At 48.5% G+C, this 14,830-nt stretch overlaps 1 protein-coding gene across 4 annotated transcripts in view; it reads left to right on the top strand.

Moving 5' to 3' along the window:
• The window catches only part of STRADB (STE20 related adaptor beta), a 185,093-nt gene that overhangs the window by 7,501 nt on the left and 162,762 nt on the right, over positions 1 to 14,830 (top strand). For all 4 annotated transcript variants that reach the window (XM_063932599.1, XM_063932601.1, XM_063932602.1 and 1 more), the window contains 4 exons: positions 1,561 to 1,663; positions 2,463 to 2,584; positions 2,958 to 3,066; positions 5,300 to 5,423. In XM_063932599.1, the coding sequence (XP_063788669.1) occupies positions 1,561 to 1,663; positions 2,463 to 2,584; positions 2,958 to 3,066; positions 5,300 to 5,423 (458 nt within the window). The remainder of the gene's footprint in view (positions 1 to 1,560; positions 1,664 to 2,462; positions 2,585 to 2,957; positions 3,067 to 5,299; positions 5,424 to 14,830) is intronic.

Raw genomic sequence — 14,830 nt, forward strand, 5'->3', positions numbered from 1 at the left:
ATTACTGATTTGGTATGAAATTATACTGATCACACAAATAGTGTAATAGGGTAAATGAAGAAAAAAATTAATTAGGTATATGACATATGTGATGGTCACTACTGAATTTTTAAGATACAGAAAAGACAAGGTAAAGAAAAAGGTAGAATAATTTCAGAGGGTGTCTTACTTCTGCTGTTCAGCTGGGTTGTTTACTGCACCTGGTGTTCACTGCTGTTCCCCCACACAGTTACTGACCAGGCCTGCCACAGATTTGCTTCCAAGATCGAACGGGATCAGGCGTATCCTGTGGAGTATGGCCGTAATCTGCTGAATGAGAGAGTATGACTACCAAAGTGCTTCTGCTGTCCAGTTTAATGGATGAGAGAGCATGAAATTTAAAGGCTGTATATCAGAAGGAGCACATTGGCTGTATAACAGAGAGAGCATATATCAGAAAGAGCATAAAACAATCTTTAGGCTGCTATTACTAATAAAGGACTAAAGAAGCCCTGAGTTCTTATCAATATTATTAACCTATGCAGGTTTAATACCAAAAAGAGGAGAAATCCTTGCTCCACCTTACAAATAAGATTTTTTACTGAAAAAATAGTTTTTCTCGTCCCTAGTGCAGAGCAAACATTTGTGCACTGTTGTGTCCAAATTTAAATACCAAATTATATTGTAAATAAAGAAACAGAAAATCAACAAAACAAACACACACTGGTTTTCTATTTATAAAAAACAGGATAAGGTATTATGTAAATTACTGCTTTAAGAGTAAAGACCAGTGATGTGTTTAAATCGCATAGATATATCCATCACAGTTATGCTCCTCTAACAAATTAAAGCACATAAACAAAAGGAAGTCCCTAGATAGATAATAATAAATAGAAAATGATATAGTAAATCTTCTTGCCCTGAATGGGCGCTTCCTAAAATAGAGAATGATAATGAAAAATAATATAATATAATATAATATATCTTGTTGCCCTAAATGGGCTCTTACTAAACCGTAGTATTCCTTGTCTGGGAGTGGGCTGCGCAGTCCCACTAGATCCCACTGAACCAAACGGACCGTTTCACCATAGAGTAGACTTGTTCACTGGTGATCTGCGAGGTACCAGTAGCTGGCACATCCTGCAAAGTACCTGTAGCTGGCACATCCTGCAAAGTACCTGTAGCTGGCACATCCTGCGAGGTACCAGTAGCTGGCACATCCTGCGAGGTACCTGTAGCTGGCACATCCTGCGAGGTACCTGTAGCTGGCACATCCTGCGAGGTACCTGTAGCTGGCACATCCCGCGAGGTACCTGTAGCTGGCACATCCCGCGAGGTACCTGTAGCTGGCACATCCCGCGAGGTACCTGTAGCTGGCACATCCCGCGAGGTACCTGTAGCTGGCACATCCCGCGAGGTACCTGTAGCTGGCATATCCCGCGAGGTACCAGTAGCTGGCACATCCTGCGAGGTACCTGTTGTCCAGTTCCTCTCATTGTGAGCGATAGACCTCCCTCCAGGAATGCCTCATTGTATCAGCGATGATGTATCTGACATAACCTCTCTGTTTTGTATTGCCAGGCAGGGGAGCTGCCTCAGTGCTGGATTCCTGCTGTCGCTGGAGGGAATGACATGCCAGTGCCATCCCACGCAGCCTCCAGCTATGAGCTCCAAGAGGAACTGGGTACACGGTTTTGTCACTTGCACCCTGTCACATCACACTGCTCTATAAGAGGTTATTCTCACACCAGCCAGGCATACGTCTCTGCGACTTCCCTGTATACGCCGCTCACACCCAGCCGCCGACTGCGGGTTCTGCGCTGAGCCGCCGTGTGATCTGCCTGGAGATAAACGCAGCCGCTCAGCCAATTCCTGCTCAGCAGGTTACCTGGGAGAATTTACCTATTCCCTTATAAACAAGAACGTTCATCCCTAACTTGTCTTATAAGTTGCAGATTTATTTGAGAACAGTTTCAGTAATGTAGAAATAAAGAAACTAGCTAAACCCATTACAGTAATGATGTAATTACTTAGATCTACTATAGTATAATTACTACTGTTTATGTAGTTACATTATATGCAGTGCGGTGAGAATAGCACTGTTCCTCATGTGGCCAATGCCTGGTTTCATACAGCATGTAAGATCTACGAGCAGGACCCTCTGACCTCTGTCTGTTATTCCCCAATCTAATCTTATTAGGGTTTTGTTCCCAATTGTAAGGTGCGATGGCATATGCTGGTGCTACATAAGTAACTGGTAATAAATACGTCATTCATATCACTTACTGCCACATTGGAGCTCACAGTGCGAATTCCGTAATATTCACAGCCTCAATGCTGACCACTCTGCTGCCCGAGCGCACACACAGAAGATCCGTTTTTGCATGTAAAGTGATTCTGTAGAGAAGCAGAGACGTTTGTGTAATAGACACGTTGTAGTCCGTGTTGCTGCTGACTAACTTCTCATCATTCTTATCTCACAGGGAAAGGTTTCAGTGATCTCACTACAATCTACCTCGCTCGGCACATCCCCACGGGGACCCCGGTGACAGTGCGTCTCACAGACCTGGATGACTGTTCCGATCAACACCTCAGGTTCTTACAGGTGACGCACAGAAGCAGGTTGTAGTTTTGTTACAGTGTATACCGAGCATTAATAGTACAGCCTGAGTAAATGTACAGACATCATTTGTCCAGATACGCTCACTGTAAAACTGCGCTCCGGCCTCAGCGTCTGCTGGCGGTCTTTCCTGATGTCATGTGACCACTTGCAGCCAATGTATAGAGAGCTGGCTGTGCGTGATGTCACAGGTTGCGGAGCACAGTGAGCATGTCTCCGCCTGTACATGGGGCTGTATTTTTCTGTGTGTCTCTCCCATGCCGGCCTGTAGGAGAATCCATATCCAGCTTACAGTAAGTGTAACTAGATGTGCTCAGGTAGGTGGTGCACTTACAGTCTCCTTCTTATGGTATTGCAGGATGAAGTGGTTATGTCCCCTATGTTCCGCCATCCTAACATCATGTTCTCTTGGAAGATGTTTACTGTGGGGACCTGGCTTTGGGTTGTTAACCCTTTCATGGCATACGGTGAGTGCGGACTGCTTTGTAGACACTTTCTGGTGTTTAGCTGAGAGGCGGACAAGTGAGGGATCATTACGGCCTGGTCACAGCTTTTTTATATTTATTGCACCTTTCATGTATTAGTTAATGTAGGAAATGTTCACCCACAATAGTCCAGATGACGTGTTATGGGAAGCGTTCTCACAGCTAGAGCTCCAAATCCTACAAGAAACTCCTAAAGAGAATCCAGACACATTGCAGGTGGACAGTATACAAAAATGTAGCTGACATGGAGTTTAACCCTTACACTCCAGAGGACGAGTGGGGCTCATCCTCCCATATACACCCACAGTGTGAAGAACCAGCCCACCTCTGCAGCGGCGGGTACAGCACCCCTTACAAACATGAAGTTACCTGTCCCCACCAGTCCAGGCGATCAGTGGATACGCCCTACAGAAGTGCCACTTTGTCCCCCACCATATAACATAAAAAGAGGGGGTACCCTTTTCTGAAAGAGGGGAGTCGCATTAATCACCAGACGTTAACACCCTGCAGTAATGTCTCAGGACGGTGGAAGATCTCCCCCCAACCTGGCTACCAATAATTACCAGGCACCCAGTTTAGAAAGAGAGGGTCCCCATCGTAGTACTTATTATCTGGTGATCCCCCAAACTACGGAAAATGTACGTTTTGCATATATGGGTGTGAGGGCACTGCGTGGTCTATGACCCTCATAATGACAGCTTCTGTGGCACCCATATGGTGTGGCCCACTAGGAGCTCCTGTCTGGTAATCACCTGTGACCACCAGACAGCAACACCTGGCAGTAAGGAAAACGGGCGTCTTCCGTATATAGGGGGTCATTCCGAGTTGGTCGTAGCTGTGGTAAATTTAGCACAGCTATGATCATGTTCCCAGACATGCGGGAGGACGCCCAGCACAGGGCGAGCCCACCCCGCATATCTTTTGTACTTGTTGAGTAACTCCCGGCCAGCGCATCTCCTACGGCTGACCGGGAGTTGCTCGTCGCTGCCCCTGGTCGCAGCGGCTGCGTGTGGCGTCACACAGCTGGTCCGGCCACACCTGTGTTGGCGGGACCGCGCCTCCAAAACAGCGGGCAAACGCTGCCGTGCCGCCCAGTGACCGCCTCTGCCTGTCAATCAGGCAGAGGTGATCGCTGGGGAACGACGGCCTTCAGCCGTCCGGCATGCGTCGGCGCATGTGCAATTCCGACCAGAGCGCTGCGAACAACTACAGCGAGCGATCGGGTTAGAATGATCCCCATAGGCAGAAAGGCACCACGTCCTCTGTCATGCCCAAAATTATACCGAAATCAGCCCCCATATAGGAGAGGGGGGGGGGGGGAGTCTAGAGACCTATAAATCATGTTTGGTTTTTGTTCATTTTATTGAAATATAAGAGACACTTTTTTAGCCTCTATCCTTAAATATATTTGATGTGTCAGAATGAACAAAAGAGACTGGTGGCGTTCTCTGATAATATATATTAAGGTATAATAAAGTATAATATATTAAATAATATAATACGGTATAATATGTGCGGGTGCCGCTGAAAATCACTTTGACGAGCGCAAACGTTGAAAAGTGGCGTGAGAAAATCCCATCAGCAGAAGGGTTAATGAAACACATTGCAGCATGTGCCGGTGTCCGGCCCCTGGCAGGGTTTGTGCCGCACACGGAGTTAAGAAATGCGCCCTCTGAACGCGCAGGGAACCTATAGACTCCAGCAATTAGCGCAGAATCTGTGGGGTAACGCTAGCTCTACCTGCGAGTTACACATAGCGGGTGATAGTGTCTGCCCGTCTCCCTATACCCCACTGCCGCCTGTCAGTGAGGAGTGGCATTGAGCCATGGGTAAATGGAAGCCTGATTGACAGGGCGGACAAGGGGCGGTGACTGACCGTTGTTGTGGCGGTGTGTCAAAAACGGGGGCTGTGTTTTCAGGGGGGCTGTGTGACATCACATGCATCCGCTCCAATCTAAAAAATGGCGTCTCACCTCCGACATACACAGCCTATAGCTGCAGGGGGTCGTCCACAGTTGCAAATTGTGGTGGCAGCCGCTGGGCAGGCCATTCTGCGTGCTGGGCGGCCTCGTCCTGTAATGGGCGTCCCCCGGCGTGTGAAAGAAAGGATTGCAGATTCTCCGTACTGAATAACCCCCTAAGTGCTATTTCGGATTGTCTTGGAATACTCTATGGAATGTACGAGAGTTTGATGTGTGGATATGTGTTTCCATAGGTTCTGCTAGCAGCCTCCTGAAGACCTATTACCCCGAGGGAATGAGTGAGGCTCTAATAGCAAACATTCTGTATGGGACGTTAAAGGGATTACATTACCTGCATCAGAACGGATACATTCACAGGTAGGTCATTCAGCAATATTAGGGGGTTATTCAGGTGTGTTAGCAAACCAAAAAAGCACACTAATGGGCAAAACCACGTGCACTGCAGGTGGGGCAGATGTAACACGTGCACTGCAGGTGGGGCAGACGTAACATGTGCAGAGAGAGTTAGATTTGGGTGGGGTGTTAAACTGAAATCTAAATTGCAGCGTAGAAATAAAGCAGCCAGTATTTACACTGCACAGAAACAATATACCCCACCCAAATCTAACTCTCTCTGCACATGTGACATCTGCCCCACCTGCATTGCACATGGTTTTGCCCATTAGTGTGTGTGGTTTTTTTTGGAAACAAACCTGAATAGCCCCCAATATTCCTCATTTATCATTTTGCTTTTTTCTCATAGTGTCTGTAGCTTCTGTCCCTTCCCCTGCCGGGAACCTCAGTTTTAGGGAAGCATCCGGGGTCCGGGCTCTCTTGTGCAGCAGATGCAGCTTTAGTTAATGTCTTATGTTACACGTCCGTTCATCAGTGGTCAGATGGCACATAGAGCGCCGGCGGCTTTGGAGGGAGCAGAGGCTGAGGTGCCATTACGGCGCCTCATGACGGTATCCCGCTCCCAACACTGAAGCCTCCTCCCATGCACCTCCTGCGCCCTAGCATGCGGTCATACTCCATGCAGAAGCATTCCCCTTCTGTACCGTGCCTCAGTAAGGTACGAGGTATCCAGCTGTTGTTGCGGTTGATTCCCTGAGATATACTGAGCTCCGTGGACTGTCTGGTAGGGTCACATTCAGGTCTTCTGATCGTGTTCTGCATTTGTCCTGTGGCTGTTTGTTGATCTTCTGCTGTGTCACGTCAGACAAGACGGCAGAGGTTGGGAGGGGGTACTTCTATCTGAGGAGGTACCTGCCCCAGCTGCCATGCTGTATCTCCAATGGCACAGGCAGGTCTTGCTGCTCCTTGCTCAGCCTACCATCCTGTCTGGACGTACTGCATCCGAGGTGGTGGAACCAGCTGGACTGACTCTCACTCACTTGTCTAGCTCCAGGAAGGTATTAGAGGATGGTTGGTTCTAAATTGGAGTGGGAGAAGGGACCTTCTGACGATACTAGGGGAGGAGACACGTCACCAGGGGGAGGAGCTACGGCCGAACAGGGTACCCGAAAAGTACCGTTGCGGGCTCGCTTCGCTCGCCACCTGATTACTAAAGGTAATAGTTGGTGGCGTGGATAGTAGAGGACCTATCCCGCTGGCCAAGCTCCTCCCCCTTGTGTCGTGCCTCCTCCCCCTGACGTAAAAGGTCCCTTAGGCCATTTGAATCTAGCATGAACCATTAGAGGATTCACTTCCCGCAGCTGTTTCATAGGGGACTTTAATTCTCTAGTGCCTAAGTTTGGTTGGCCAGGATTCTACGGGTTCCATGCTGCTCAGGAGGATCCAGTTTGTTACAGGTTTTGCCACCTTGCAAAAATGTTTGACCCCCGGCTATGTCCGGTAGCGCTTCAGGCTCAGGGTGCGACTAAATCTGACGTTTCATCCCATGAGGAGGGTTAAGCAGAGCCTGTTCCAGACTTGGAGGCTTCCTCTTAATTTGAGGAGAAGGCCTCAGGTCAGGAGAGTGTCAATATCTTAGTTCGGGAAGTCTTATAAGTGGAGAGTTGCTGATTATTCTCAGGTAAGGAAGAGTATCTGGCTCATGTTCCTTCCTCTCCGGATCTGGATGATTGGTCAGCCAGGCTGTAAGTTCCAGGTCGCACACAGATGTTTTTCCATTTCTCCTCTTCCAGGTGATTACAGGGAATTGCCTCACGTGTATGGTAGACAGCCCCGTCTCTTACAAATGGCACAGACAGTGCAGCTGGGGCTTCCGTGTGGGTGTTTGGGGCAGTGGAGCTTTCTGAGCATGTACAGTCCAATGGTCCAAGAGCAGAAATATCAAAATCTGAATAAATATATAGAGCTGTATAGTAGGGCCATAAACACACAGGATGGTGAGGGCAGCGCCCAGTGTCTCACTATAATGTCCACAAAGTTCTTACTCGCCCTTTTACAGATTTCTTATTGGATGGAGATAAGATGGGAACTTTTTCAAATAGTTGTCAGACCATTCTGAAATAAACCCTCCTGCCAGAGTATGCCCAGACAATAATGGCTGCTTTAGCTCAAGTCCTCTTTGAAAAAATTTATTAAAAAGACTTCCACAATAAAATATAATGTCTTACATTACGTATGTCTTGATCTTCGTGGGCCTGGACTTAACTGTCTACCCAAGCTGGGGAACAGCTCTCCGACAGCTCAGCGTCCCACTAGTGTCAAATATCAGTCATCCAACACGTTTCGTCTGATAAGACTTCATCAGGGGTGTTTAGTAAATGTAGGTGATATTGGGGGTCATTCCGAGTTCGCTCGTTATTTTTTTCTCGCAACGGAGCGATTAGTCGCTAATGCGCATGCGCAATGTCGCAGTGCGACTGCGCCAAGTAAATTTGCTATGCAGTTTGGTATTTTACTCACGGCATTACGAGGTTTTTTCTTCGTTCTGGTGATCGGAGTGTGATTGACAGGAAGTGGGTGTTTCTGGGCGGAAACTGGCCGTTTTATGGGTGTGTGCGAAAAAACGCTACCGTTTCTGGGAAAACCGCGGGAGTGGCTGGAGAAACGGGGGAGTGTCTGGGCGAACGCTGGGTGTGTTTGTGACGTCAAACCAGGAACGACAAGCACTGAACTGATCGCAGATGCCGAGTAAGTGTGGAGCTACTCAGAAACTACTAAGAAGTGTCTATTCGCTATTTCTCTATCGTCCTAAGTGGATGCTGGGGTTCCTGAAAGGACCATGGGGAATAGCGGCTCCGCAGGAGACAGGGCACAAAAGTAAAGCTTTTACAGGTCAGGTGGTGTGTACTGGCTCCTCCCCCTATGACCCTCCTCCAGACTCCAGTTAGATTTTTGTGCCCGGCCGAGAAGGGTGCAATTCTAGGTGGCTCTCATAAAGAGCTGCTTAGAGAGTTTAGCTTAGGTTTTTTATTTTACAGTGATTCCTGCTGGCAACAGGATCACTGCAACGAGGGACAGAGGGGAGAAGAAGTGAACTCACCTGCGTGCAGGATGGATTGGCTTCTTGGCTACTGGACATGAAGCTCCAGAGGGACGATCACAGGTACAGCCTGGATGGTCACCGGAGCCACGCCGCCGGCCCCCTCACAGATGCTGAAGCAAGAAGAGGTCCAGAATCGGCGGCTGAAGACTCCTGCAGTCTTCTTAAGGTAGCGCACAGCACTGCAGCTGTGCGCCATTTTCCTCTCAGCACACTTCACACGGCAGTCACTGAGGGTGCAGGGCGCTGGGGGGGGGGCGCCCTGGGAGGCAAATGAAAACCTTTAAAAAGGCTAAAAATACCTCACATATAGCCCCAGAGGCTATATGGAGATATTTACCCCTGCCTAAATGTACTAAATAGCGGGAGACGAGCCCGCCGGAAAAGGGGCGGGGCCTATCTCCTCAGCACACGGCGCCATTTTCTGTCACAGCTCCGCTGGTCAGGAAGGCTCCCAGGTCTCTCCCCTGCACTGCACTACAGAAACAGGGTATAACAGAGAGGGGGGGCAAAATAAATGGCAATATATTAATATAAAAGCAGCTATAAGGGAGCACTTAATCATAAGGCTATCCCTGTCATATATAGCGCTTTTTGGTGTGTGCTGGCAGACTCTCCCTCTGTCTCCCCAAAGGGCTAGTGGGTCCTGTCTTCGTATAGAGCATTCCCTGTGTGTCTGCTGTGTGTCGGTACGTGTGTGTCGACATGTATGAGGACGTTATTGGTGTGGAGGCGGAGCAATTGCCAAATATGAGGATGTCACCTTCTAGGGGGTCGACACCAGAATGGATGCCTTTATTTGTGGAATTACGGGATAGCGTCAACTCGCTTAAGCAGTCGTTTGCCGACATGAGGCGGCCGGACACTCAATTAGTGCCTGTCCAGGCGCCTCAAACACCGTCAGGGGCTGTAAAACGCCCCTTGCCTCAGTCGGTCGACACAGACCCAGACACAGGCACTGATTCCGGTGGTGAAGGTGACGAATCAACCGTATTTTCCAGTAGGGCCACACGTTATATGATTTTGGCAATAAAGGAGATGTTACATTTAGCTGATACTACAGGTACCACTAAACAGGGTATTATGTGGGGTGTGAAAAAACTACCAGTAGTTTTTACCGAATCAGAAGAATTAAATGACGTGTGTGATGAAGCGTGGGGTGCCCCGATAAAAAACTGCTAATTTCAAAGAAGTTATTGGCTTTATACCCTTTCCCGCCAGAGGTTAGGGAGCGCTGGGAAACACCTCCTAGGGTGGACAAAGCGCTAACACGCTTATCAAAACAAGTGGCGTTACCCTCTCCTGAGACGGCCGCACTTAAAGATCCATCAGATAGGAGGATGGAAAATATCCAAAAAGGTATATACACACATGCAGGTGTTATACTACGACCAGCTATTGCGACTGCCTGGATGTGCAGTGCTGGGGTAGTTTGGTCAGAGTCCCTGATCGAAAATATTGATACCCTGGACAGGGACAATATTTTACTGTCGTTAGAACAAATAAAGGATGCATTTCTTTATATGCGTGATGCACAGAGAGATATCTGCACACTGGCATCACGGGTAAGTGCTATGTCCATTTCGGCCAGAAGAGCTTTATGGACACGACAGTGGACAGGCGATGCGTAGAGGAGTTATTTGGGGTCGGTCTATCGGATTTGGTGGCCACGGCTACGGCCGGGAAATCCACCTTTCTACCTCAAGTCACTCCCCAACAGAAAAAGGCACCGACCTTTCAACCGCAGCCCTTTCGTTCCTTTAAAAATAAGAGAGCAAAGGGCTATTCATATCTGCCACGAGGCAGAGGACGAGGGAAGAGACAGCAACAGGCAGCTCCTTCCCAGGAACAGAAGCCCTCCCCGGCTTCTACAAAAGCCTCAGCATGACGCTGGGGCTTCGCAAGCGGACTCGGGGGCGGTAGGCGGTCGTCTCAAGAATTACAGCGCGCAGTGGGCTCACTCGCAGGTAAATCCCTGGATCCTGCAGATAATATCTCAGGGGTACAGGTTGAAATTAGAGACAGAGCCACCTCGCCGTTTCCTGAAGTCTGCTTTACCAACGTCCCCCTCAGAAAGGGAGACGGTTTTGGAAGCCATTCACAAGCTGTATTCTCAGCAGGTGATAGTCAAGGTACCTCTTCTACAACAAGGGAAGGGGTATTATTCCACTCTTTTTGTGGTACCGAAGCCGGATGGCTCGGTAAGGCCTATTCTAAATCTGAAGTCCTTGAACCTGTACATAAAGAAGTTCAAGTTCAAGATGGAGTCACTCAGAGCAGTGATAGCGAACCTGGAAGAAGGGGACTTTATGGTATCCTTGGACATCACGGATGCGTATCTCCACGTTCCAATTACCCCTCACACCAGGGGTACCTCAGGTTCGTTGTACAAAACTGTCACTATCAGTTTCAGACGCTGCCGTTTGGTTTGTCCACGGCACCTCGGGTCTTTACAAAGGTAATGGCCGAGATAATATTTCTTCTTCGAAGAAAAGGCGTATTAATTATCCCATACTTGGACGATCTCCTAATAAGGGCAAGGTCCAGAGAACAGCTAGAGATGGGTTTAGCACTATCTCAAGAGGTGCTAAAGCAGCACGGATGGATTCTGAATATTCCAAAATCCAAATTAATGCCGACAACTCGTCTGCTGTTCCTGGGGATGATTCTGGACACAGTTCAGAAAAAGGTTTTTCTTCCCGAAGAAAAAGCCAAGGAGTTATCTGACCTGGTCAGGAACCTCCTAAAACCAGGAAAGGTGTCTGTACATCAATGCACAAGAGTCCTGGGAAAAAATGGTAGCTTCTTACGAAGCAATCCCTTTCGGCAGATTCCATGCAAAGGGATCTGTTGGACAAATGGTCAGGGTCGCATCTTCAGATGCACCTGCGGATAACCCTGTCGCCGAGGACAAGGGTATCCCTTCTGTGGTGGTTGCAGGAGGCTCATCTATTGGAGGGCCGCAGATTCGGCATGCAGGATTGGATCCTGGTGACCACGGATGCCAGCCTGAGAGGCTGGGGAGCAGTCACACAGGGAAGAAATTTCCAGGGAGTGTGGTCGAGCCTGAAAAAGTCTCTTCACATAAGCATTCTGGAACTAAGAGCAATCTACAATGCTCTAAGCCAGGCGGAACCTCTGCTTCAAGGAAGACCGGTGTTGATCCAGTCGGACAACATCACGGCAGTCGCCCATGTAAACAGACAGGGCGGCACAAGAAGCAGGAGGGCAATGGCAGAAGCTGCCAGGATCCTTCGCTGGGCGGAGAATCACGTGATAGCACTGTCCGCAGTATTCATCCCGGGCGTGGACAACTGGGAAGCAGACTTCCTCAGCAGACACGACCTTCACCCGGGAGAGTGGGGACTTCATCCAGAAGTTTTCCACATGCTATTAAACCGTTGGGTAAAACCAATGGTGGACATGATGGCGTCTCGCCTCAACAAAACACTGGACAGGTATTGCGCCAGGTCAAGAGATCCGCAGGCAATAGCTGTGGACGCGCTGGTAACACCTTGGGTGTACCAGTCGGTATATGTGTTTCCTCCTCTGCCTCTCATACCAAAGGTATTGAGGACTATACGGCAAAGAGGAGTAAGACTAGTGGCTCCGGATTGGCCAAGAAGGACTTGGTACCCGGAACTTCAAGAGATGGTCACGGACGATCCGTGGCCTCTACTTCTGAGAAGGGACCTGCTTCAGCAGGGTCCTTGTCTTTTTCAAGACTTACCGCGGCTGCGTTTGACGGCATGGCGTTTGAATGCCAGATCCTAAAAGGAAAAGGCATTCCAGAAGAAGTCATTCCTACCTTGATAAAGGCAAGGAAGGAAGTCACCGCGAAGCATTATCGCCGTATTTGGCGAAAATATGTTGCGTGGTGCGAGCAGCGGAGTGCTCCGATGGAGGAATTTCAACTGGGTCGTTTTCCTACATTTCCTGCAATCAGGATTGTCTATGGGTCTCAAATTGGGATCTATTAAGGTTCAAATTTCGGCCCTATCAATATTCTTCCAAAAAGAATTGGCCTCAGTCCCTGAGGTCCAGATTTTTATCAAAGGAGTACTGCATATACAGCCTCCTGTGGTGCCTAAGGTGGCACCGTGGGATCTAAATGTAGTTTTAGATTTCCTCAAATCCAATTGGTTTGAACCACTAAAGAATGTGGATTTGAAATATCTCACATGGAAAGTGACTATGTTACTGGCCCTGGCTTCGGCCGGGAGAGTATCTGAACTGGCGGCTTTGTTTTATAAAAGCCCTTATTTACTTTTCCATTCGACATAGGGCAGAGCTGCGGACGCGTCCGCATTTTCTCCCTAAGGTGGTATCAGCGTTTCACCTGAACCAGCCTATTGCAGTGCCTGCGGCTACAGACGACTTGAAGGACTCCAAGTTGTTGGACGTTGTCAGAGCCTTAAAAATATACATTTAAAGGACGGCTGGAGTCAGAAAATCTGACTCGCTGTTTATACTGTATGCACCCAACAAGTTGGGGGCACCTGCTTCTAAGCAGTCGATTGCTCGTTGGATTTGTAACAAAATTCAACTTGTACATTCTGTGGCAGGCCTGCCACAGCCTAAATCTGTTAAGGCCCATTCCGCAAGGAAGGTGGGCTCATCTTGGGCGGCTGCCCGAGGGGTCTCGGCATTACAACTCTGCCGAGCAGCTACGTGGTCAGGGGAGAACACGTTTGTAAATTTTTACAAATTTGATACCCTGGCAAAGGAGGACCTGGAGTTCTCTCATTCGGTGCTGCAGAGTCATCCGCACTCTCCCGCCCGTTTGGGAGCTTTGGTATAATCCCCATGGTCCTTTCAGGAACCCCAGCATCCACTTAGGACGATAGAGAAAATAAGAATTTACTTACCGATAATTCTATTTCTCGGAGTCCGTAGTGGATGCTGGGCGCCCATCCCAAGTGCGGATTATCTGCAATACTTGTACATAGTTATTGTTAACTAATTCGGGTTATTGTTTAGGAAGCCATCTTTCAGAGGCTCCTCTGTTATCATACTGTTAACTGGGTTTAGATCACAAGTTGTACGGTGTGATTGGTGTGGCTGGTATGAGTCTTACCCGGGATTCAAAATCCTCCCTTATTGTGTACGCTCGTCCGGGCACAGTACCTAACTGGAGTCTGGAGGAGGGTCATAGGGGGAGGAGCCAGTACACACCACCTGACCTGTAAAAGCTTTACTTTTGTGCCCTGTCTCCTGCGGAGCCGCTATTCCCCATGGTCCTTTCAGGAACCCCAGCATCCACTACGGACTCCGAGAAATAGAATTATCGGTAAGTAAATTCTTATTTTTGCTAATCTTTCGTTCGCAATTTTGATAAGCTAAGATTCACTCCCAGTAGGCGGCGGCTTAGCGTGTGCAATGCTGCTAAAAGCAGCTTGCGAGCGAACAACTCGGAATGACCCCCATTGTCCAAAAAGTTGTTGTTTTTTTTAAACTCCCAGCTGGATGGGTTTTTAAGATAAGACTATTCTGTGGACCACTTTCTAAACCATATTTGAATATATACGGCTCTAAGGTGAGCTGTGAGCAGCGTGTGGGGTCCCCAGACAGGTCAAGCGCTGTTATTGGAGGGTGGAGGGTCTCGTTAAGTATGTGGCGTGTGTAACCTGTTATTTATCCTATACTAAGCATTGTAGTTTTCTCTGAATCTGTACACTAGATACGTTTATTATCCTTGTCTGTAATAGAAGATTACGCTCCAGACAGTCGCTGTATTTCATCACCAGATATCAGGATTTTGGTACTTACTGATAAATCCCTTTCTCCGATTCCACAGGGGACTCTGGAGCGCAGTTACAATGGGGAAATAGTAGGCAGTAACTGGGAGCTGGCACTTTAATACTCAACACTGTGGCTAGCTCCTCCCCTACTATGTCCCCCTCCAAGCCAGTCTACCTAAAACTGTGCCCGAGGAGAGCTGGAATAAACTAACGTTAAAGTAGAGGAGGTTAACGCCGCCATGTAAACCAGGATAACACGAAACACACCTGGAACCTAACCTAACAAAAGGTTAGAAATACATTGGGGATAAACCCCCGGTGTCCCCCAGCACACCGAGCTGTACCTGTACCAAGACATGAAAGACTATATATACATATAATAGAAATCCAGAGGTCTTAGTTACATACAGTTTGCAAACGTATGATAAGCCACCAGGCCCCGACAAGGCTCCTCTGATGCTGGTGGTCCCTAACTCTAGGTCTGGGCCCGACGTGCAGGACCCCCAAAACCGGCAAAGGCCAGCTACCCCAGGGCAGCACAACGCGAGAAGGTAAAGTGTTAGTATGTGTTAATAAAAGGAAAACAAGAA

Source organism: Pseudophryne corroboree, chromosome 7, assembly GCF_028390025.1.
Source record: "Pseudophryne corroboree isolate aPseCor3 chromosome 7, aPseCor3.hap2, whole genome shotgun sequence".
Classification (NCBI taxonomy): domain Eukaryota; kingdom Metazoa; phylum Chordata; class Amphibia; order Anura; family Myobatrachidae; genus Pseudophryne; species Pseudophryne corroboree.